General features: G+C 32.8%; 2 protein-coding genes across 3 annotated transcripts; both read right to left on the bottom strand.

The window, feature by feature from the left end:
- Positions 1-747: 747 nt before the first annotated feature.
- On the bottom strand, positions 748-13,252 carry LOC128184710 (beta-1,4-N-acetylgalactosaminyltransferase bre-4-like). 2 transcript variants are annotated; one of them, XM_052854285.1, is made up of 7 exons: positions 12,786-13,247; positions 5,674-5,906; positions 4,922-5,109; positions 2,874-2,996; positions 2,561-2,665; positions 1,758-1,896; positions 748-1,170 (listed from the first exon to the last, which is right to left on the bottom strand). In XM_052854285.1, exons 1-7 carry the CDS (start codon positions 13,081-13,083, stop codon positions 1,165-1,167), a joined length of 1,092 nt encoding a protein of 363 aa, XP_052710245.1. In that variant the 5' UTR covers positions 13,084-13,247; the 3' UTR covers positions 748-1,164. The 2 variants fall into 2 exon arrangements, with proteins under 2 accessions (XP_052710245.1, XP_052710244.1); XM_052854284.1 differs by having other exon boundaries at positions 1,114-1,896; positions 12,786-13,252.
- A 912-nt stretch (positions 13,253-14,164) lies between these two features.
- On the bottom strand, positions 14,165-24,508 carry LOC128185204 (uncharacterized). Its single transcript, XM_052854862.1, has 13 exons — positions 24,505-24,508; positions 23,005-23,267; positions 22,379-22,609; positions 21,961-22,161; positions 20,081-20,183; positions 19,682-19,863; positions 19,080-19,541; positions 18,318-18,565; positions 17,698-17,935; positions 17,184-17,312; positions 16,693-16,831; positions 16,194-16,435; positions 14,165-14,876 (listed from the first exon to the last, which is right to left on the bottom strand). The coding sequence occupies exons 1-13, from the start codon at positions 24,506-24,508 to the stop codon at positions 14,652-14,654; spliced, it is 2,667 nt and encodes an 888-aa protein (XP_052710822.1). The 3' UTR covers positions 14,165-14,651.
- Between the last annotated feature and the right edge of the window lie 343 nt (positions 24,509-24,851).

Below are 24,851 nucleotides of genomic sequence, written 5' to 3'. Positions count from 1 at the left end.
AGTTTATTTTAAATTTCGCTGATATTTTTGTCGTGAAAACTGCTACAAGGGTTTTGTGTTTGAATACTCCATACATGGCTATTTTCACCCCATTTTTTTTGTCACCCTTTTTTCACTTGCAAATAGTTTATCTCCGTCTTGAATTTACACAGACACAATTGTGATGATAACAATATCCTAACACAGTGAATTAATAATTGTTTTAAAATCACCCAGTCTTGAATTCACCCACTGATGATTGCGAAACAAGTGAAAATAAAACAAAAGGGCCAGTTACCCCCTTTATACAGTAGTTAACACTTGAAGTGGAAAGTGGAAAGGAGAAAACAAGACTGACTATGGCATACTTCCTTAAAATGATTGCTTATTAATGACTTTTGCTATATTAAGAATGCTGCATAGGTGTCAAATTAACCATATTAACAAAATATGATTTTATGGATTTTGAATTATTATTTAAGTTTTTACTTAAAAAAATCACCAAATAATAATAATATAAGGTGAGTTCTTATAAAGATATCTAAATTATTCTTCTTTTTTTTTGCAACACTATTTGAAATATCGTGTAAATAAAATTTCTTGGTTCAAATGTTTATTCATAATATGCAAACATGTTCCATAAGGAGAATTGACCGTGGTATTTGAGGTCCATAAAAAAGTTGTTGAGTTGGTGTACATTTGATATAATTATTCTTTAACAAAGAAACCAGAAAGCAAAAAATGATAAATCATTTCCCGATATACTCAGGGATTTTGCATAAATTTACCTAGATGTTCGATATACGTACATTACGATAACAGGATTTTTACGTTAAGCAGTATATAGTCACACTTCGTTATCTCGAACTGGATGGGACTATTTAAAAACTTCGAGATATGCGACCATTCGAGATATTGAGGCTAAAATACTTAAAAAAATAAGTGCTTGGGACTTGAAAATAACTTCGACATTTCCATTGTATTCGAGATATCAGTATTCGAGTTATCGAAGTTAAACTGTTTGTATATTTCGTAACAAATTGAGGTATTCCTGGTCTTAAGCATAACTATAATGTTTTCGTATGGATCATGATCAGTTGAGACTTTCAGCTTCTGATTCGTTAGATTCCATGGCGTAGAAAAGTGTAACGCAGGTCTCTAATGTTGGTAAAACTCGTGTCAATTTCAACTCTGAAATTGAAAGTATTTAAAATATAATGCATATAAACATAGGCTTAAAAGACATTTATAATTGTAGTGTTGCAAAACATTGAATTGAAAATGGTTGGGTTTTTTTTAATTTGGTTACTGGTAATTAATATATGTGATGAATTTTATTTTACAACATTATTCTGAGAATTGCATATGTTAATATTCAAGACTTCATAAATAAAAGATATATTTTAAACAAGTAAAAGAGTTAAATGAGATTCAAATGAAATTTTAATAAAATAGAATAGATTGCACAGAATTGTTTCTTTTTATACTGTAGAAACATATATTTTCGTTGGGTTAAAATTTCGTTGTTTTTTAACATAATAATTTCGTTGGCATTTGAATTCGTCATATCATAATCTCTGCATCACGTATTACTCTGTATTTTTAAAAAAATAATACTTGGGTTAAAAATTCGTCACGGATTTAATTTCGTTGATATATACTGCCGACAAAATAACAAAATTAAATCCTCAACGAATATTTCTACGTCTACAGTATATTGTATATATATTAACTAGTATATATACTGTAGTAGAGCTATACATATAAAGTAGACTCACTGTCATCACTTTCGTTTCGTTGATAGAAACTAGGATTCGAGTGTGCAGATATTGATATTCTATTCCCAGCTTTTTATAATGCAAGTTGTTAATCCCGTCACGCCGATATCTTCCCTTACCAGTTTTGATCAAATGATGCCTGTAGAAGTGAAAATTGAACCTCAAAATGTATAGGGCTGGTACGTACTTTTACATATGATAGCATTCCTAATAAGTATTAGTTACTTGTCATTTGGTCATACACACATTTTCATGTACCGTTGTTTACTTAGTAGTTGAATTCAAATCAATAGTCTGTTAAATAACGATTTGTACGTTCAATAAATAAAAAAATGGTCAGATACAAGTAATAAATAAATAAAGCACACACACACAGATATATATATATATATATATATATATATATATATATATATATATATATATATATATATATATATATATATATATATATATATATATATAAACATACTGGCAGACTAAGTATCTGGTTTTTGAAATTGGTGCATTTTTTTTCATCTGAATTAGAAAAAAATAGTACATGAGTACAGATGAACCTCACGAAAAATACTAATTCTGGCGCACCGCATACTTGAACGACGAAATAAATTAAATGAATGAAATGAATGTACTATTTATGGTCATATACAATTAAGAAAGAAAACGAATACAGTGACAACGTTGTTTTTTCTAGATGTATTGATTAGCTGTTTAAAAATGCTGAACGTCCTATGCAGACTCTTTCACTGAACGGACTCATTGTTATACTTCTAGTTATATTATATGTCAACGTATTTCTTTACCTTCGTTTGTTTGCCTTGTTACCCGCGTCATGGAGATGTTTGATCATCTTGTATCTGGACAAAGATGCTTGATACCGAGATATTTTAAACCCATTGTTAACCAACCTAGAAAAGAAATAATGGGACCTCTATGAATGGTCCTCTAAGCTTCAGTCTAATATCAGAACACATACATGTAACTGTCAATTTAAAACTGATGGAGAGAGAGAGAGAGAGAGCGACTGACCGACCGACCGACCGACCGACCGACGAAGGACAGGCGGATAGACAGACAAACAATATAAGAAAACAATGCTATGTTTAAGGGCTTCACCTCCTGAACATGTCATCATCTTCACCTCCCCAGCCAAAGAACTTGTTGGAGTGCCCATTCACCTTTTCAAAGTGCGCCCGCTTAATGGCTGTCACTCCACCAAACAATTGTGGATATGGCAACCTGAAACGCAGTATTAGATATTTAAAAGTAAAATATAAACAGAACCACACACAGAAGTAGCACAACGTAATGCGATGGTTAAATGAGGTAAAAATAACCAAAATAGATAAAGAGAAAAGCATTCTTTGGGGTATAGCATGCGATTGTTTCCCATGTCCATTTCTATTGAAAAGGGGTCTTTAGTCATAACATTTATTTATACCTGTAGTTACTGTTGTGATTTTCTGTTGAAAATTTCTAGCTAAAACCTAATTGATACCATTTATGTGTTTATCTTGGAGATTGTACAATTCATTCAAAATGCAAAATGGGAAACAGATACATGTAATTGTGAAAACCATAGAGGAATGCATGATCTGCGCATAATAACTGCTTGATACAATATTTTTTTTCCAATATGCTTCTTGTCAATGATAATATGAAAATATATGCTTGACTTCATATCACAAACGGGGAGGGGGTGTTTGCGCAAAGTCACTTATTGACTAGTTTTTGCACAAAAACTACCTTTAATATTTCTGCGTTCTGTGCGTGCTCGGAGGACAAGCCAAGATCAGGGCCTTTACTGGCATTTCAGTAGCTGCACGTCAGTAGCCCCAGGTCTGAAAAAATTCGGATGGACGACCATCCGAATTTTTTGAAACCGCAAGCTACAGACCTTCAGCTAGCATTTTAGGCACGAACAAAAGCTTAAGTTTATTACTTGTAGCATTTTTAGTAAAATATCTTCATATCTTTGTAATTCCTGTTAAATCTCGGAATTTTCTAATGGTTGCCGCGCGCCTCTAACAACGCGTCTTGACTTATTATTATGTAACCAACCTAATAATTTATAATAAATCTCGATCATTCAACTTAACGTAGTTCTTTGATGGTGAATTACATAATTCAGAAGGAAATTTCTTGTTTTATTGGTCCACCCGTCTTAACAAAAGTTTTATTTGGATAAAACTCATTGCAATAAATCGGCAGTTAGCCATGATTACACATTAGATTTGTGCAACACTCTTCATAATGTTTTGTTCACGAGGTTATAGTAAATAAATGACATATCTTTGTAACACTGTTACATGGTTTTAAAGTTATAACCAATGAAATATTTAATTTCACTGAGAATAAAATCATAAATATATCTATCTTTATTTCCTCCTAAACATTTACAAATACATATAAATATTTCAACAAATGAGAAAAATAAATGCCTAAATGAAATTCAAAACTTTCATCCCAACACCGGTTCATAATTTTTTTTTATCAATTAATGTTTAAGATAATTTGCTTTTATTCAAGATGTGTCAACAAAAAAAAAAAAAGACCTAGCTGCATTCAAAATTATCAGTTCAAGGAAATAACTCGATACTTCCTTTAATCAGCATTTATTTATAAATATCTTATGAAATGTAAATGTAAATGATCAATGTCACAAGTTTTATCAAAAAAAAATAGTTACCCTTGTTTTGCGACTCAAACTTTTTTCCCGATTAATAAAAGCAATTGTTTAAAGTTTGAAAGTGAATGTTTATTTTAAAAAAAAATGAACAAATAAAAAAGCATGAAATTGAACAAAATGTAACTTTCTAAAAAAAAAAATTCTTAAATCTCTGTGTCCTTCCTCAAACCCGGTTTGCTTAAATCAACATACAGTGTACTTAGTCCGGTATAAAATTATGTTCTAATGGAAAATATATAAATTAAAACCAATAACCAGTTACAACTTCACTTATATGTTTCACAAAAAAGAAAAAAAAAACCCTAGGTCGTTTGTATTCCAACCCCCCCCCCCCCCATTTATTCCGGAAAAAGGAGAAAGAATGGATAAAAGAATAGAGAAAGTAATATTTAAAGGGCTGATCTTAGTAATAAAGAAAGCTTGCATTGGATATATGCGCAAACTGAACTTAATATATTGTTGTTTTATAACTCACTTATATTTGAATTTGTCGACGGCTGACGACAGGTGTCGGGGGCTGTCCCTGCAGTCGTACATGATACGGTCATTCTCCGGAATCAAGTCCACGTCGTGGAAAACGAAGCACGTGTAGTTGTAGATTTTTATGGACTCGGCGTATCCAATGTTCATCAACATCGCCCGGTTAAACTGAGTGCCATTTTCCTGAAAGACGAGTAAAAATTAATTCACTTTGTATATTTTGTTACTAGGAAAGATTGTAAAATTAAAACGGCGCAAAGGAGAACAGGTTTATATAAACCTTTTTACATTGAACAGGTATATATAAAACAGGTTTATAACTTTTTTCTATAACGTATGCTTTGCATTTCCATTGACTACTTAAAAGTGCCGCCAAAGTAAATTAATCAAAGTACTGAAAGAACTGGAAAGCAGTTAGCAAGTAAGTTGTACAATTGTTGGGTATATTTTTGAATTAACATTACATTTTTGTTACTGTAGAATTTCTCTACAAACTTAAAAAATAAATTTTAGTAATGGAAGAGCCATATACACAATGTACTCCGTTATATGAAATGCCAGACGAATATGTTTTATTTCTATATTGATTTGAAAAAATAACAAATTAAATCAATATTTTGTTCTTATGCCTATTCAATGCAAGAAGACCACAATAAAATTTAGAAAAACTAGCCGATTAAACCAGAGAGACTGAACAATTTAAGGGAGTATATATGAACTTGACCTCCGAACCGGAAGTTGGCGCACCTGCTCTACGACGTAGATGCCATAGTCAAGCTGCTGGCGCTGTAACATAGGATGGAGATTGTGGAGAAGAATCCGGAGGTGTTCCTCACGGTCTCTGAACGGAATGATGATGGCTACTCGCTCCCTGGCTATACAGTCAGGTGGGGTGTATAGACCCCCTGGTCTCACGAGGGGGTAGATTTTGATCATTTCTTTATATGAAGGCGCTTCTTTGTATGTTGCCAGAGAACCAACTGGAAAACATTCACATTACAGCAATGGCGAAGTGAAGATACTTAATTGTCACCATGTACCGCACATATAATTGCAGGTAACATTCATAATTTTAAAAACTCTACAAGACGAGACCAGCATACGGTTCGCATACGATAAAAAATTGTTCGCTCGGTCATTATTATCAAATGATAACTTTAATTCGTAGATTTTTTTGGGTCAAAGAACTCCAAATGAATGTGGTGACATATATGTATACGAATGATTTGTACTTTTAAAGGTAACAAAAGGACATGCCTAATAAAGCACTATGTCTGATAACGGCACTGTTCATATTTGACTTTATGATAAGAGCGGAAAATCTTCATGTACGTACATACATAATTTTACGAAAGCCGAGAAGGATCATTCGAGATTCGAGATTCGAAATACGAGATTCGAAATACGAGATTCGAGATTCGAAATTCGAGATTCAATATCTAAATTAACCAATCAAATCAAGGATCTGAAAATATGTATCCTAGCGACATCAAACTGTTCTAAATAAAAATCATACGTACATGCTCTTATATACAAATAAATGCTTTGTTCACTTCTCCCTACCTAACTAAATAATTATTTGTATTTACTTTTACACAGAATATCTAAGTAGACTAGTAATAATGCAGTGTGCGTCGCGGATCTAAGTGATTTTGTTTGCCCTGGTGCATTTCCACCTGATGCGTTTGAACCCTAAGGTATTTCACCACCAGTAATAGTTTAAAACCCGGGTTTATTCACCCCTTTTGTGTAAAAATGCGGTTATGGTAGAGAACTTCATAAGCAGAGCTAATTTTTTCTGTAGGGGGTCCTAGGCCAATTTTAAAAAAATTTACTATGTAAATGTAATAAGCTTCAATTTTCCCGAGGAGGGGGTCCAGATCCCCTGACCCCCTCCATTCTAGATCCCCGCATGAAGATTAGTACATGTATCTAAATAATCTAAATATAAATAATCTGTCCTGTTTCACTAATAAATATAAGCATTACTAATCGTTTTTATGTATACATACAGTGATACACTAGTACTATGATTATAAACAAATCATTGAGATATTATCACATCATACGGAATTATTAATAAATACATTTTTTTTTCCTTTTCCTCAGTAAACAACTTATTATGAGTCTTACTTTTGAAATTGTTTTCAATATAGAAGGATACCTACTCTCTACAATTAAAGGTAGGGATGATAGGGTGCCAATTTTTTCACATTGCCGATTTCTTGTGCAGAGAACAGTTAAACCTTTTATTTGATTGTGCATGAATATTTCAAAATTAATTGTTGTACAAATATTTTGTTATAATTCATTCATTGATATATCAACAAGAAAGAATAAAAGCATATGTTTCACAGCCAAGTTAAGTTTCTCTGTAGTTTCCTACCCCCTACCCCCACCGCACCAAAATTGACAATAATTATACATATAAGTCATACAAATGTTTACTTTTTTTGTAAGTAAATCTCTAAAGATGTAAATAAGCACTGCAAACAAAGATGTGTGTATTTAATATACTACTAAATTACACTTAGCCAGATAAAATGTAATCAGGATGAAGCTACAGGGGGTGAGTGGTGCAAATTTACCAATTTGTCGCCATACACACAGAACACCAAATAAAGAAACTGTGAGTGGTGTGTGGAATGCATAAAAGATGGCGGCAAATTATCTCAAATAATCAGTGAAAAAACCCACAAATAGGCTGTTATTTGTTACATATCATGCAAAAACATTGATAAAAAATGTAATCGCCCCATAACATAGCCGATTAAGTTAATGTGTACATATGGTCAACGTACATGTAATTCTAATATACAAGAAGGCAGACGTATCAGGCGGGGATCCAGAAAATTAAATTTCAAAAATGATCGGTTGAATTACATTAAATGCTTTGAAAATTGTTTTAAACTATCACACGGGTCAAAATGCGTGATAGAAGCTATGTACAGTGTAATTGGAAACTTTCATTTTATATCAATATGTAGTATTACCTATTATAACAAATGAGAGTATAGCACAACTGCCACAAGCAATACATGTCCTTTACCGGCACCACCTCCCTCCCCATAAAAAAAATGAAACAATTGTCGTTTTATTTGCTAAAATGTGTGTGGTTCAAGATTTTTCTAAAGGACATGCCCGATTAGAATTGAAAAAGAGTCGTACGTTTAAAACTAATTTTTATATCAATTTGCCGAGCCAAATAAAAAAACCCCTGGAAACAGAAACGAAGAGAAAACAAAGTGGGGACAGAATAACTGACAAATTAATTAGGACTATATAGCCCCCCCCCCCCCTCTTGAAATGTATATACTGAAAACAGATTATTGGCGTACAACATCCACACACAATTTAAAGAAAATTTCATGGTTTTTTTTATCATTTTCGCTAGCTAATGTAAGACATCTCCCAAACCCCCTCACGGAAAAGGAAATGCTAGGAGAGAGAGAGAGAGAGAGAGAGAGAGAGAGAGAGAGAGAGAGAGAGAGAGAGAGAGAGAGAGAGAGAGAGAGAGAGAGAGAGAGAGAGAGAGAGAGAGAGAGCGAGAGAGAGAGAGAGAGAGAGAGTCGATGTAAATCACAGTTAAAATTAAAGCTTGCTAGTTGGTCTGCCCTACCCTAGCTACATGTACCTCCTCTCTTTTCTCGTTTTAGAGGCTTAATTATTGTCTATATATACTTGTAACAAACCAAATCAATTTCAAATTCTAAATCAAACTGAATTTGACACTACAAAACTCTCTCTCTGTGTGTGTGTGTGTGTGTGTGTGTGTCTCTCTCTCTCTCTCTCTCTCTCTCTCTCTCTCTCATATCGACAATGGCATTGCCATACCCTACAATACACTATTCTTATCTGGTTTTTTGTCTTTGAGGTTGTAAATCATTATATCTTCTATGGTTTAAAACTTTATCATAACCTATATTTTGACATGTCGATTATTTCATTGAGTTTCGTTTCATAGCTAAAACATTTAGATTAAACAGATCTTTCTTCGCGAGCCGATTTTTACACAGTTGGGGCGAATACACTTCGGGTTAAAATTGTTCGGGGGGGGGGGGGGGGGATACATACAGGGCAAACAAAACCACTTAGATTCGCAAAGCCAACAGTGTTATTTCTAATTTAATTGTTTATACCGTGTGGGGTTAATTCATCAATGTTGATTTAACCATTTTATAACCACTATGTAAGAGCTATTAAGACATTTATGTGTAGGAAAGAGCATGTACGAATGATCTTTATTTAGAACAGTTTGATGTTGCTAGGATACAGGTTTCAGATCCATGATTTGATTGGTTAATTTAGATATTGAATCTCGAATTTCGAATCTCGAATCTCGTATTTCGAATCTCGTATTTCGAATCTCGAATCTCGAATGATCCTTCTCGGCTTTCGTATAATTTCATATTCATTAATTTACTATACAGCAATTTCAGTCCAAGTTTGAGACTGGACAGCACTGACCATATTCGTCCGCACTGTCAAACGCATGCAGCGATTAATAAAACTGATGACATGACTGATGCATAATGAGTAAGCGCCCTTGGAATATAACCCAACTTGAGTCTAAACAATCTGTCCCTCCATCCCACAACCATAAAAAAATTGGGGTGGGGAGGGGGGGGGGTGGGGATGGTGGTGGTTTCAAACGAGTTATATTCGTCAAAGAAATAATTATATCTCTTACAATGACGTATACTTTAATTTACTTTGAATATGGTTCAAGTGAATGCATCTTCTTATCGTTGCGCCGGGAGATCTGATCTGATTTGAAGATATCCAACAAAAAACAAAGTATGTGGACTATATTACATGACTGTATATTTTGTTATCCAAGTAGAATTTCAATGTAAAGATGTTATATTTTTATTGTAGTTTGAATGTAACAAAAATGCAAGCTTATTTAACAACCTCATGACTTTTGTTGCTTTAAAAATCTATAAATACAATATTTATTGCAGATTAAAAATCTTGATGAAACATAGTATATTCTAAGAAATCACGTTCAAAAATCTTCTTTTTTAAAATAAATGTTTTTAAAATGTAGTATATTTGTTTTTAGAATTGATTTGATAGAAAAGGATAGAGAGGAGATAAATTTTTACTCTGAAAATGACCATGCATCTAGCCCTTTAAAAGTCTTTAATGAAAATTAAACATCATATGTATGGGTATTTGTCCACACGTTACGTTAATATCTGTTTACGACCTTCTGGAATAATCAACACTAGAACATGTCACTTGAGTGCTGTATGTAGCGATGTAAAACAATGCAACGTAATCTTTGTGTGAAGTAGGTCTGTATAGCTGACTGCCGAACGAAAGCGGTGCGAGATAAGTGTCCAAAAAATCGGACATCAGGAATTTTGTACACATTATGAAACATGGCAAATATAATTATTATTTATACATTTGTCTTAAAATAATCGTGTTCACAACGACAAGCTATTTTTCATGATCATAATTGTGTAACTAAGGACACCAAAAAATGCGAAAACTCGTTATTATATAAATAGTGCCTGTTTGGGCTCCGCGTCGGTTGACAATGGTTTCCTCGGAGTGTCAATTTCAACTGTTATCCCCCCAAGCAGGCACTATTCATTTTATTATACTGAATGTCTTAATTTTAGAGAAAATTTTACTGCTTTTATATAGAAATGACGTGTATTCTACGGCAAACCGTACGCGCATGATTTACGCGCATGTAACAATTCATTTTGTTATACTTTCATGTTAAATACTGAAATCTGATTGGTTTAGACGCAGTTCATAATATGTTCTATTACCCTCAGCGTTAGCAACGCACTTAGCAACGGGTAACATTACGAATTGTTACATGCGCGAAAATCGTGCGCGTACGGTTCGCCTTAGAATTCACGTTATTCCTATCTAAAAGCAGTGTTGTTTTCTTTAAAATTAAGACATTCAGTATAACGAAATAAATAGTGCCTGTTTGGGAGGATAACAGTTGAAATTGACACCCCTCGAAAACCATTGTCAACCTCTGCTTCGCGTCGGTTGACAATGGTTTTCTCGGGGTGTCAATTTCAACTGTTACCCTCCCAAACAGGCACCATTTATATAGTGTTACCCGTTGCTAAGTGTGTTGCTAACGCTGGGGGTAATAGAACGGATTATCAACTGCGTCTAAACCAATCATATTTCAGTATTTAACATGAAAGTATAATAACAGAATATAACTTTTTGCGCACAAGTAAAAAGGTGTTTTAATTTTCATTAATCAACCTATCAAAAGAACATTAAGGTAATACAATTTAATTGATTTAAATACAACTTTTACTATCTGTTCTTTTTTTTTTAAAGTTGTTTAAATGTATCGATCATCGGAGACAATGCCAAAGTTTAAAAAAAAAATTATTTCTTTGAGTCTATCAACACTTTATATCTTGTGTTAAGGACACGGGGAGTAAGGGGGGGGGGGGGGGGGGTCAGTCGTGTAGTTAAAGAGACCTGCCATTTGTTTTGCAGCTTTAATAGTTACATTTTATTTGGCGTTTAAGATATTTTATAAATGCAGGCATCAATTTTTATAAAAAAAAAATTACATATATTTATACACTAGATACGCGAGTTGCACGAGAACAAGTAAACGTTTCATGTGAATGTAAACAAGTTGTATGTTTACATATATATGTGTTTCATGTCATAGTCATAATTAAGTTACAATGTAACTTATACCTGATACACAGGGACCAAGCCCTTTTTAACATTAGAATGCAGAATAAAAGTTCAGTTTGGAGAGTATTTAGGGAATTTTATCGGAATTTAAGCATGTAAGTAGCATACGTTTGATGTAAGATTCAAAAAGATTAGTGCGAATGTTTCTCGACTTGTTGCAATACTTGCTGTTCTCATACATAGGCAAAATCCCATCGTGAGCCCTGGACCGATAAATGTCCGAGTAAAAATAAACTGGCGACTTCGAGAGAATAATAACGTATATCTCCGCTATTTTAAAGGGGCATGGTCACGATTTGGTCAAATTCTATTTTTCTGGTTTAATTATTTACAATGCTTTAGAAATGCGTTTCCAATGACCAAATGAAATCGGAGAGTCAGTAGTGAAGTTATAAGCAAGATACAGGGCTCACAATTCTTTGTCATGTAAACAAGGCTCGTGCCTTGTTTTTGTTTACAATAGTTCAATATACCGGTAAAAGTTCTTTTTCACGCTGAATTTTTCATCTTCTTATTCATTTTAAGCATAAATAAACATATCGTAACGTTTACCACATTCATTTTTGGTCTAAAACTGGAGTTTTCACTTCAACATTCAAAATGTAAACAAAAGTTTTGTAAGAAGTTCAGTGCCGATTTACATGCATTTCATCATACATTAGGCAAAAGACCAATGACATTTTTTCTCATTTGATGTAAAAAAAAAAGTTAAGTAGGGACTGACTTTGTAATAGGGAAATTCACATAATATCTTCTGTTTGATTTATTCAAATGTTATCAAAACGGACATGGATATTTTTTTACGCACAAAAATTAGTAACATATCGATTTGAATTATCATTTACATAACGTTGGAAGGACACATCAAATGCAACATGCAGTTATTTTGATAAATTGTTTTAAGGTTACATATGTTACTGTTATCAGCAAATTGGTTTTTAAATCTCAAAAATTGGTGTCAATTGCTGCGTCCGATTTTCTCAAAAAATATTTTGGTGCCAAAAGTTTGCTTTCGGAAAATAATATTGAAATATAATAAATTATTATTAATAATTACGATTAATTATTATATTATTGTTTACATAGTCCATGTGATATTTAGAAATATTTAGATCATTTGAAATTATTTGGGTTTCTTACAGTTAAATGCTACATACCAAGATCGGATGGGCTGCTGGAACAAACCCTCACCGGCTTACACCCCCTGTCCATAATTTTCTGCAAATCTCTTATGGTAGCATTTTGCATCCAACCACAGGGATCAGAAAAGTTAACAATTAATGAAAACCGAGAACTATCCTCCAACGTAGTGAGTATTCTGCGAGGTGAAGAAACCATTTTGTACGTTTTCCTATGGACTGAAAAGTTTAAGGAAAGTTCTAAGAACAGAAAAAATATCACAGCGTACAGACACACGCGGATAACACTCCCACGTGACACGAAAACATCGTCCATGTTGATACTAATCACATAGAAATAAGTGAAATCCTCATAAGTAAGAATGCCGGATTTTTTTTTTTTTGTGCAAAACCAAAGAAAAAAAATCGATTAAAATGTGCCATGTACTGGATTTACGCAATACATGTTCTTCTACTCGTTGGTATTAAATGTAAAAGTGACTGCTTATCAGAAGTCTAACGGATAACTCCAATATGGCGATAAGAAACACGCAATCAAGGTAAGGTAAGAGCTATATCATTATCTGGCCTTGTTAGTAGTCTGTCCCAAGATATTTATGCTGCACATTTGGACGATTTTTAATAAAAATACACTTACCTGTGAAAGAAGTGCAATTGAAATAGTTGAAAGGGATATTTTCCAAGATAATTTCATCGACACATTATCATCTTTCACTCGGAAAAATTCACAGGAACGAAAACAGATTCCTTACGGAGATTTATAATGGGGAATGTTTACATCTTTTCTCCATTCGGAATACACTCGGAATACATCGCGCAATTTTTCAACGTTATCATCCGGGCTTGCTGCAATGCAAAATCTCCGTAGACATAATATTTTTTAGCATTGTATTGAAACCTGATAAGCTAACAGGGGCGTTTTGACTAAGAAATCTTGGAAATTTTTCATACTTTTGAATGAACATCGTTTGAATCCTGAGGTATTTATAAATATCAAACAATTAAGCCAAACGTGAATCCAAAATATCTTGGGACAGAGTGTAGAAGTCTATCAACCAGTGGAAATTAATTAATTTCATTTTAATATTTCAAAAGAGAAAGTAATAAATTCTTTAATTTAATTAGATCAACATTTTTTTTTTATATGTCAAATATTAAATTATTTAAATAATGTTTATCCTATTTTATAACATTATGAAATACTATAATACGAACCAAGCAAGAAGTGAAATTCATATCTAATAACAAAATAAGATGGATTTTAGTCTAAGAGAGTTAAATTTTATTTTGGTTACTTCACAAAGATACAATAACTTCAAAGGATTAAACTAATGTTTTTCTTTAAATATTCTACTATAGCATTGAATCATGATTTTTTGAAGTATACACTCTCATAACTGCAGCGGTGTGTGCATACAAATTGAGTAACGCGCGTTAGCGCGTTATGAAAATTTGTATGCACACACCGCTGCAGTTATGAGAGTGTATACTTCAAAAAATCATGATTTAATGCTTATATTTACATTTTTTTTAACTTCTTGTCTTGTCTGCAAATGCGATTCATACCTTAAAATTCCTATCTTATCCTAAGGGTAAGTTAATATTAATGGAAGAGCCACAGTAACAGCCACAAGCGTGAACTTTGATTTTCGCTTGTGACGTTGCAGTTTACAGCGTTTAACGTTTGTGACGTCATAACAAAAACTCGTCAATTTGACCTTTGACTACTTGTTGCATTTAGAGGCATTTGAAGATCACAGAATTTAATGGAAAAACACAGTAGAATGTAAATATAAAGCATTAATACAACAATATTACTTCATTTGAACAAACAATGTTCAATAACTAGTCATATAATATATAAACAAATATAAACATATTTCATCATATGTTGTTTGCTAATAGCTCGCAAAGATTCCATTCAATATTGCTATAGGCGGTAGCAAAAAAGACGAGGACTTCCGAACAGTGGGGTCCAACACAGGGACACTGATAAGTACATCGTGAAGGACTGTCATTATTAGAATGCGACACGAGGTCATCCGAAAGTTGACAGTACGTCATATCTCCTTGGAAACCTATCATTGGAGACGATATGGGGAAAAGTACCTTAAAAAACGAAATAAGCAACGAATGTATACCAAGTCAGAAATGTTGTATACTGTGGAATCATTAATTTCGTGGGGGGCCAATTTTCGTGGATTGCTAAAATTTTACAGGTTCTTGGGGACATAATTTCGTGTATTCTCTTATACCTACAGAAGAAATATGACTTTATTACCCTAATTTATTAATTCGTGGATGATGTTAATTCGTGGATGAAAGGTACCCACGAATTCCACGAAAATTGAGCCACAAGAAATCTAATGATTCCACAGTACTTATTAATTTTTATATACCGTAATAAATGCATATGTATATTACATGTAATAAAGTAAGAAGCACTAAAAAAAACAACACTCAATTTCTATAGGTGTCGGATCTGAAAGATACACGGTTAAACATGAGATATAAAAAATACTGAAAATAACAAACTACGCGTAATGTAACGACACGTAATAAAATATGTATTAAGTAAACAATGCATAGCAATGAAATAAGTATACGTATACCATTTTAAAGTAAACAGTGCATAGTAATGAATATGTATACATAAATTATTTAAAAAAAACAATGAATAGTAATGAAATATATATACATTTATTTTTTAAATAAACATTGCATAGTAATGAAAAATGTAAGCATATTTTATTACATGTAAACAATGCATAGTAATGAGAATGTATACATATTTTGTTACATGTAAATAATGCACAGCAATGAACTATGTATACATATTTTGTTACATGTAAACAATTCATTGTAATGTAATGTGTATACATATTTTATCACATGTTAACAATACATAGTAATGAAATATGTATACATAACAATACATAGTAATGAAATATGTATACATATTTTATTACATGTAAACAATGCATAGTAATGAAATGTGTTTGTATATTTTACTACATGTAAACAAGGTGAGCGGTTAGGATAATTCAAGAAGGCTGGATGATCAACAGACACAGATCAGATATGGCTTAAAATTTGAAATTCTGTATTCTTTTTAAGGCAAGAACCATTTGTTAGTAAAGGAGATACTGAAACATTTTTATGATATGTATGATGTTTTGGGCCATAAACATTGAGTAAAGAAAAATTCTAAATACGTATATGAGCTTTTGTAAAAAAAAAAGTACAAGTTTCAATTAAGAGTATTTTTAATAGTAAGTTTAAATACTAATATTAATGCATGTTTAAATTATTAAAAAAAACATGCATAATCATTAGTAAAATAATTTATGAGTTATAAAATCTCATTACATGTAAATGTAAAATGCCCTTTCCGTTACATATCTATAAAGCATGTAGCATATTTACCTGTAATAATGTAACGTTGTTGTGTTTATTACAAGATATTCCTTGCCCAATCACAGTAAGTTGAAAAGCGGAGGGGGCCAATCCCCAGATCATTGAAGTGTTAATGCGCATCCACAAAATGGGCGGAGTTTGTCCGATAACAGGAAGTTTGACACAGGTGTCATTTTTGCTGTCAAAGACGGAAATCATGTCTGATGTGATAGTGCCATTGATGTCATTAAACACTTCAAACCCTTCCTCAACTGTCAATTGAAAAACATAGTTTGGTTAGTGACATATTATCAATAGATTTTTGTAAAAAATCTGAGACAAATTATGTCCATAATATTGAAGCAATTAAGAGATAATATTAGTCAAGTAAATAAACAATTATGTAAAAAAAGTTTGACATGATTGTAATAAAAATTCTTTTGAGAACAATTTTGATCTGAATCCTTTAAAACATGAAAAAAGACTGTCTACACATGACAACGATTTGCAATGTATATTATTGGCTTACGATTCTTAACCAGGAAGTTGTGTGCTACACAACAGTAGGTGCTGTTTGGACTGACTGGAACTAATCCAATATTGGTACTCAGAGGTCTGTCTTCCAAATTGTAAACCACATGTGTTGTGTTCTCGGTTTCAAACTGAAGCTGAAATTCAAAATTTACTGTATATTGAAAAAAAAACCCTATTCCCATATTTTCACTATAAAAGTATTATCTTTAAAGGTGAGAAAATAGGAGTTTGATAAAATGTAATTATATATCATTTGGATTATTTCTTATTTGAGAAAATGAAAAATAACGTATTTTTATATACATTAGAGTTAACACTGAGTCTGTGGGTATAATTGTCTTCCATTAGTTGAAACCTTAATTTTTTTGTGCGCATCACTAAACAAATTCAATCCAAAAGCGTTATTTCTCTAGGTATCCAAGTTCATATTTCAAACCAAAAACATTTTTTTTTCAAATGCTAGAATTATGAAATTTTTTAACACACATTGGTCGACTGGTAATTTAAGCTGTCTTTGCTGTATGTTACTTCACAGTTGCTGACAAATTGCATAACATCAAAATCAGTCTTAAGGATCTCGATCCCATGCACCATAGAGAGTTTTTCGAAAAAGGTCTGAAAAAAAATAGAAAAACTCAATGGTAAAAGCACCTTAATGGTTATTTATTGATTAAAAAAGGTATGATTAAATGGTTTTGACCAAAAACAAAAATCAAAACAAAGAAAAACAAAGAAAAAAGATAAACAAAAAAAACCCCCAAAACAATCAGCATTTTGAAATGTAAAAGTAAATGACTCTCAAAACGTTTGAAACATGCAAAACCGCAAAGTTATTTTTTAAAAACATTTTTAGCCTCGTTATTTTCCAGAAGTTTGATTTAATCTCGGTTTCCCAAGATTGTTATTTCATGCACATTGGCATTTACCCCCAGTATAACATATTCACATTGACCAAGGGCTATTGATTATTGGGTTTAAAAACAAATTTGAAATGTCTAACCATTTTTTCAATAATAATGTCGAGTGTTGCAAGAACGTTTTGCAACAAACCGGATGACTTAACGAGTACGCTAAATCTAGCTGCAGAACCTTCCACCTGTATGTCATTCCGGATACCCATTACAACTCTGATCGTCAGTTGGTCGGCGAGAACAGTGCTGGCGCTTAAGGGATCCCCTTTGTTGCAAAACAGAGGAAATTCCAGGGTAACGTTTCCTAAACTCCCGTCATTGTATACACTATATGGAAAACAAATATATCAATACAAGATAAGAAAGGTCAAAATGTATCAATTAATATGCATACTCTATCAAAGAGAAAATGAAAATGAGGTCCATGTTTGGATTGTTCTTTTTTTAATTTTTTAATTTTTGATAAAAAAAAAAATATTGTTTTTAAGTAGAAATATTTGAAATCATCTTTCAATATCGTTCTTGAAAATAAAGGCTATACCAAAAAAATAAAAAATAAATGATCATCTGAAAGTTATACTGCCATTTAATGAAAAGAATTTATATCATATTAAATAAGAAAAAGGCAGAAAATATGTTGTAGTAAAATCGACAAACCAGTTTTCGATACCCTTTCATTTAGTAAGAATTTTTCCTTCCTTATACTTACGTAAACTTATCCAGCGAACCGTCTAACTGTATCGATTGAAAACATGGCAAGAGATTTTCTCCCACATGAACTATCTTGTATTCGTGTATAGAAAACGGAGTCTCGTCGACAGGAAATTGAACGAACAATGACCCGGGGGACTTGTTCCTTTCTGTAGTGATGTTGACCAAAATTTCAAAAGTTTGGTTCTCTGATATACATGCCATTGAGTCTTTATGATAGAAATCCACAACATAAACCAAGTTTTGCTAAAAAAAAAAACCCAGTTAAATCTACTGTAGATTACTAAATAAACGCGAGGAATAAATTTCCGCGCAAAATCGCGATAAACAACCCTCGCGGATTTTAAAATCATTTTTCAAACTGTTTTGAACTAAAGGAAATTACAAAAAAGAAAATTGTGATCGCTATTTCATATTCTCGCGATTTGATGCAAAGCAGTTGAATCGCGGAATTAAATTTTTGCGTAAAATAAGGAATTTAAAGTATTTTACGATAGCTAAAGACAGTTGAGAGTTATGAATACTGTCAGTGGGAATGGTTTCAACAGAGCTTACGACAATTAAACTTAGTTGAGATTTTATTATCCGAACCTCTCAAGATATATTCATTTTACCACATCATGTCTATTATGTCGGTGATAATGCCATTTCATGAAAACATTTTTTTTCAGTACATATCAAATGAGGCAGGATATCTGTACTTAAAGTTATTTGAGTTTCTAAATTTATTTTTAAAATTTATTTCTGTAGCATGACGTACATCAAATGTTTCGATACTGGTGACGTCCACTTCTTCCGAAACATTCCTAGGTCCACTGCTGATGTCCATGGAGTTGGCATCTCCAATCTCGGTGTATCCGGGCACAGGAATCGCGAAGGCCCGCAGGACCAGCCAGTTCTTGTCCTCGTTTGGAGACGGAAGTTGACTCCCAAGGTTAGTGACACCTATGACAGCTACCATTACATTCTGAACTTTTGACTGACCCGTTTTGGAAAAGTGCATTTTTACGGAGTGACACAAGATGTTACTCCCTGTGAGTTGTACAGTAATGTTCTTCATCATGACCCCAGCCTTCCCGTTCCCTCCTCTTACTACGGATTTGACGGTAACGTTTATTTGGAACACACCAAATTCCGGAAAGGTCAGATTGAGGTCCATGGAAAACGGCCGACCAACGGCAACGTTTTTGTTGTTTGGAAGCATTTTCATATTTGACGCAATCTATGGGAGAAAAAAACCTCGTTCAATCAACATCAGTTTGTCGAAATGTGTAAGCTTTAGGTTTTAACATGAAAGCAAAATTATTAACAATGAAACTTTTATAAAGAATTCAAAAACATAATTAGATATTGATCATTTACCGGTATAGTAACGGGTGCTTTGGAAATGAATTGGAACGTTTTGGTCCATAGCACCGAATTGTCAACGTAGATAGTGAAGTCCAATGGGAATGTGGCCCCGGCCAAGGAGGTAAGGTCCATGTAAACTAGACTCTCTAATTGTATGAGGTCTTTACTAGAGACAGGGGTAGGCGAATACGCGTCTAGATATAAAACATTAATTCAAAGAGGTTAGGTCCATATGAATAAGGCTTTAATTAATATTGCACGAGGTGTTTACTAGTGACAGCGGTTGGGAGAAAGGCGTCTAAATATAAAACGTCAATACAATTTATGTAATGTCAAAAAATATATATATTTATTATTTAGTACGTGTAATTAATACAGCATAAAAGCATTGAATACTCTTTAATTACATACCTAAGTTTGAAAGGTGCGTTGGAAATGCAAGTTCAAGAGTATCATTTCCCGTGACAGTCTCGTCGCAAACGACGCCTTTCACAACGTATTTATCAAGTTTCATCTGATGAGGAGAAAAATATCTTTATTTGTCTCTACAATGTACCTACAAACTTACACATGTAAAATCATTTGCGAAACAACAATTAAATAGAAGGTATTAACTATTCACATTGAATATATGTATTTATTAATGTTACTTAAACACGTGGTAGTGTTTGTTTATTCTTTACATCTATTGGTTGTTATTATTGTCACCTAGTCAGGTGACAATATTTATATTCATAGCACGGGCTATGAATGACCGTGAAAGGTAGTGTGTACTAGTAAATCCATTCGAAGGCTCTTTTTCGTGCAGTCATGTAAGTCCCACCCACCCGCCTTTTGCTTCATATTGTATAATATATAAATGTATCCACTGTCTAAAATTTGCAAATATATTTTGTAGATGTGGAAGATTTGGTTCTGAAAAAAGACATTATTGTTATATTGGAATTAATTAAAACTGCACTTTCAGAGCACTTCACATCCTACTCACGAGTTTGTGTTTATTTCATAAATATTTTATGTTCGTTTGAGTGAAACGAATAAGAACATAAAATACTGTACGATTTTTCGTCTGAAATCAGTCATTCTTGATTTTGATTATTTCATAAATGATAAAAACTTTAATGCATCGAGAGCTATTTAAACCTTAAAATAAATTAATTTCCCGTAGCAGGTTATGCGGAATTGAACAGCTAGATCACTAAATTCTACTTTTATTTTTTTGCAATACATGAGATTTATTGTTGGGTCCCATAACATGTAAAAAAAACCAAAAATGTGAATTTTCATTACCCATGGGAAATATAGTTGAGTGAAAGTGTAAATGTTTTTAATTAAAACAAAGTCTCCGTGAAGTTTAAACTACCCTGAATAGAAATGCAAGAATATAGCAAACGGTAAACATTCACACACGTGGAAATTATGACGTTAACAGTTTTAATCTTTCCATTAAAAGGTAATGAAGAAAAGTTCGTATGGATTTCTCTCTTTCACCCTTTGTTGCATATTTCAAAGTTAATAGTGACACTTTTCATTCTTTTTCATACTCATTTGTTCATACTTATCTTCATACTCATCATTCAAAATCATGACATGTATATCTAAATATATATTTGCATGTGTAATTATTCTAAAAGAAAACCCGGTTCATCTAATGCATGCTATATAAGGAACTAAACATCATTTTGTTTTAAGTTTGTAATACTTTGTTTGAGAGTTACCAATAAATATCTTTAATTCTACTGGCTTACGTGCCATTTGTATTTTAGCCGCCATTCGGCCCCTTCCTGTAAGTTTGAGAAACTTTGACGAAGTGAAAACTGAGGGAAAATATTAAACACTTTGACAAACGCAATTTCTGCAGTTTATCTATGATAATGAAATTCTTCATCTCATTTTACATTAGGAAAATGTGAGAAAATATTAGAGAGCTTTAACAAAATCCCTTGCATTATTTTTGCAATTAAACTAAAGTCTCTAAATCGAAAGTTTACATACGTGACACAATTTAAAAAAACTTTTTTTAAAAAGTTTTACTATATAGTTAGTAATATTAAAGTTTTTATTTTCAAATAAAATGTAAAGGAAGTATTTTTGTTTTAAGTCCGACCTGAAATTCAAGGGTTATCGAGAAATTTAATATAAGTATTTGATATTGATTATCAAACCTTAAAAAAAATGGAATCAAATACAAATGTTCCTTTAAAAAGATTTAACAGGAAAATGTTTACTTTTAAATTGAAAACGTGATAAAATTCCGAAAACTTTTTATTGTATTTTACTGAAAGTCTTACAAGGAAGCTGAAATTATCTCCCACTGCTGATACTGATAGACGGAGTACTCGGAGCTCCGACTGCGGACTTTGGACGGTCACCACGATATCAGGGTTGGGCAGGGGCATCCAAAGGTCAACAGAAATCCGGGCCATCATACCCCGCTCAAGGTCAGATGTGTCAGGAAAGGTTACATATACTTCTGGTGTTTTTGGTGGTTCCTTTGAATAAAAAGGGAATGATCTTTATATAATGTATTGCTTAAAGTATTCATATCCATTTTTGGTGTGAATATAAAGTAATCGCTCATTATAAGTATGTGTTTACACAGGAAATAGAATAAATAATTCTAATTAACAAAGAAAGATATAATGCACCAATATTTGATTTTTGCTGTATCAATATGTTTACAAAAAGTATTTGTATAAAAATACAAACCATGATTGCTGTGCGCATCGTATATGTGACATCCCTGTTCCAAATGCTGACTCCATTGTTATAGGCCGCGAATTTGACGACATACTGCTCTCCTTCAGTGATAGAATCTATGGATGTGACGTAAGCTTCAGTCTCTACGTCAACTACGCTGTCCTCATAGTTAGTTGAAGATCCATAATTATCCACATTTTCTAGAGTAAAATTCCCTCCAAGAATGGTGTAAAATCCACTCTAAAAATAGAATTAATGCAATTTAGTGGAGGAACCCAGAATTATCCACTTTTTCTAAAGTAACCTCCAGGGTAGAGTAAAATCCACTCTAAAAATATAACTGATGCAATTCAGTCGAGGATCTAGAGTTATCCATATTTATTAATATAAATGGTGTAAATTTAATCCTAAATATAGAACTGATGCAATGCAAAACAATGGTTTTAGCATTCATTATAAACAAACATATTAAGTGCTTTTTTAATTTCCAAAGTAATGTAACAAAAGAGGCTGATGTTACTCTTAAATTATGTCCTTAATGAATTTAAAACCTTACCTATTCATATATTCTGTAAACCAAGAATATTCATAATGGAGGATAAGCTTTAATAAGAGTAAGCTTTAATATACATTACCGACATTGTTGAGCCTAAGACACTGTAGTAAAATCCATATCTTAGGTAAATAATATTTCCCCCTCTTCTGGCCATATTAGTATCGCCAAGCGCCATTGCGAGTTTGGTCGAAGATGCCGATATTGTAATGGTCACTCTTGGAGTGGTACCTGAGGGGAAAGCCACCTTCAATGTCATGTTACTTTTATAACCAAGATGTAGATCCGAATTTTCTCCCTCCACACTCATCGATACTTGTACAGTAGCCGGAATAGCTGCCTTAACTAAAGACAAAGAGGAGGAAAAAAGATGACAAATGGTGCAAAACCCCCCGAATTTACAGCAAAGGTTGTTATAGTTAATACACAATGTAAGGTTTTTTTTCATCTGCTTTGTTGAAATGTTCCAGCTCCTATGAAGCATTTTTGAAACATCAAAATATGGTACATATTTAGTGATATTACACTTGATATATTTTGTTTCTCGACACCGTTTCACAAAAGCGTCTTAAATTAGGTACTTCGTAACGAGTTACGACTTTCTTATGTCCTATGTATGTACTTAGTTAAGACCGTTTTATAAAAGGTACTTAGTTCCGACGTAACGTTTTCGTATTTACGTCCGTCTTAAATTACCGGAAGTTGATTTTCAATACAGTATGACAGACGAATTTGTTATAAAATCAAAAAAAACGAAAGGATAATAGAGTTAACGAGGTTACATACGACGTTGCACAAATTGCGTCGCTTTCGTGAAACGCCCAAATTTAACTAAGTACTTCCTACGTCGCACTTACGTACAGCGTAGGATATACGATGCTTTTGGAAAATGCTGTTCTGAATCCGAGTCACAGGTTCCAGATGCTGGATGAAAGTAAATTTTCGGAATAGGTCAATAATTTTGAAGCAGGCGCCCCGGGACGGCATTAGATATGCTGTGACCAGTCCGACCTCAAATTTATCAAACTTGGATGGACTAATAGTATGCTTCTTGTGATATCGATGGAGTTGAAATCTTAGATAGTGAATCTGAGCCAAAGATTTCCAACGGTAGTGAAAGGTACAGTTTTATTTGGACCAGGTTAACCAGAGTTTGGAGCAAATCGCATGTCTAAGTTACCTCTGCTACATTTTTTTGTTACATTTCCTTATGCATGATTGATTTTTTAATAAATAACATGCGGTGATAACAAATAATGTTAATAATAAAAAGAAAAAAAACATTATGGGTGCAGATCAAAAAACGGATCTCTTAAAGACTAGAGGTAGGATCAGGTGCCACGGAGAATCAATATTAACCCTAAAATTTAAAAGTTGCTTAAATCTCATGAAAATGCACATATCATATTGAATATGTGTGTAGATAAAGTACCAAGTTATACACTTTTGTTTTCCCTTGGTCTGAAATATCACACTTTCATTGGTTTAAACATAGCACGTGATTGCCTCATAATTCTCTATATTTGTTCGGTGAGAAATAATATTAGGCAATATGGCCGTCATGGGCCGATGCTTCGCTTACTCATTTCGACATTTCATAGTATTTAATACATAAACCGCATGCCGTGATTTTGAAAGACTATTGATTTAAAAGGTGAGATTGAAAATTTTAAAGAGTTTAAATGAGTTAAATTGGACGAGACGTTAGGCATTTTGTACATGGCTTTGCGCAGAGCATCGCTATTTGTGAATAAATATGTCGCCCGATAGTCCTCGGGAAAACAAAACACTTATTAGGTTAGTTACTGACTCATTTCGGAAATATAGTGAGTCAGTAACTAATCTAATAAGTAATATTATCTTGTTTCAGAAAATAATCATAACCTCAACATTTTGGTATATTTCTAAGATTTGATAATAAAAAAAATT

Source organism: Crassostrea angulata, chromosome 5, assembly GCF_025612915.1.
Source record: "Crassostrea angulata isolate pt1a10 chromosome 5, ASM2561291v2, whole genome shotgun sequence".
NCBI classification, from domain to species: domain Eukaryota; kingdom Metazoa; phylum Mollusca; class Bivalvia; order Ostreida; family Ostreidae; genus Magallana; species Magallana angulata.
The sequence above is the reverse complement of the archived record's forward strand: the minus strand, read 5'-3'. Positions and strand labels throughout refer to the sequence as shown.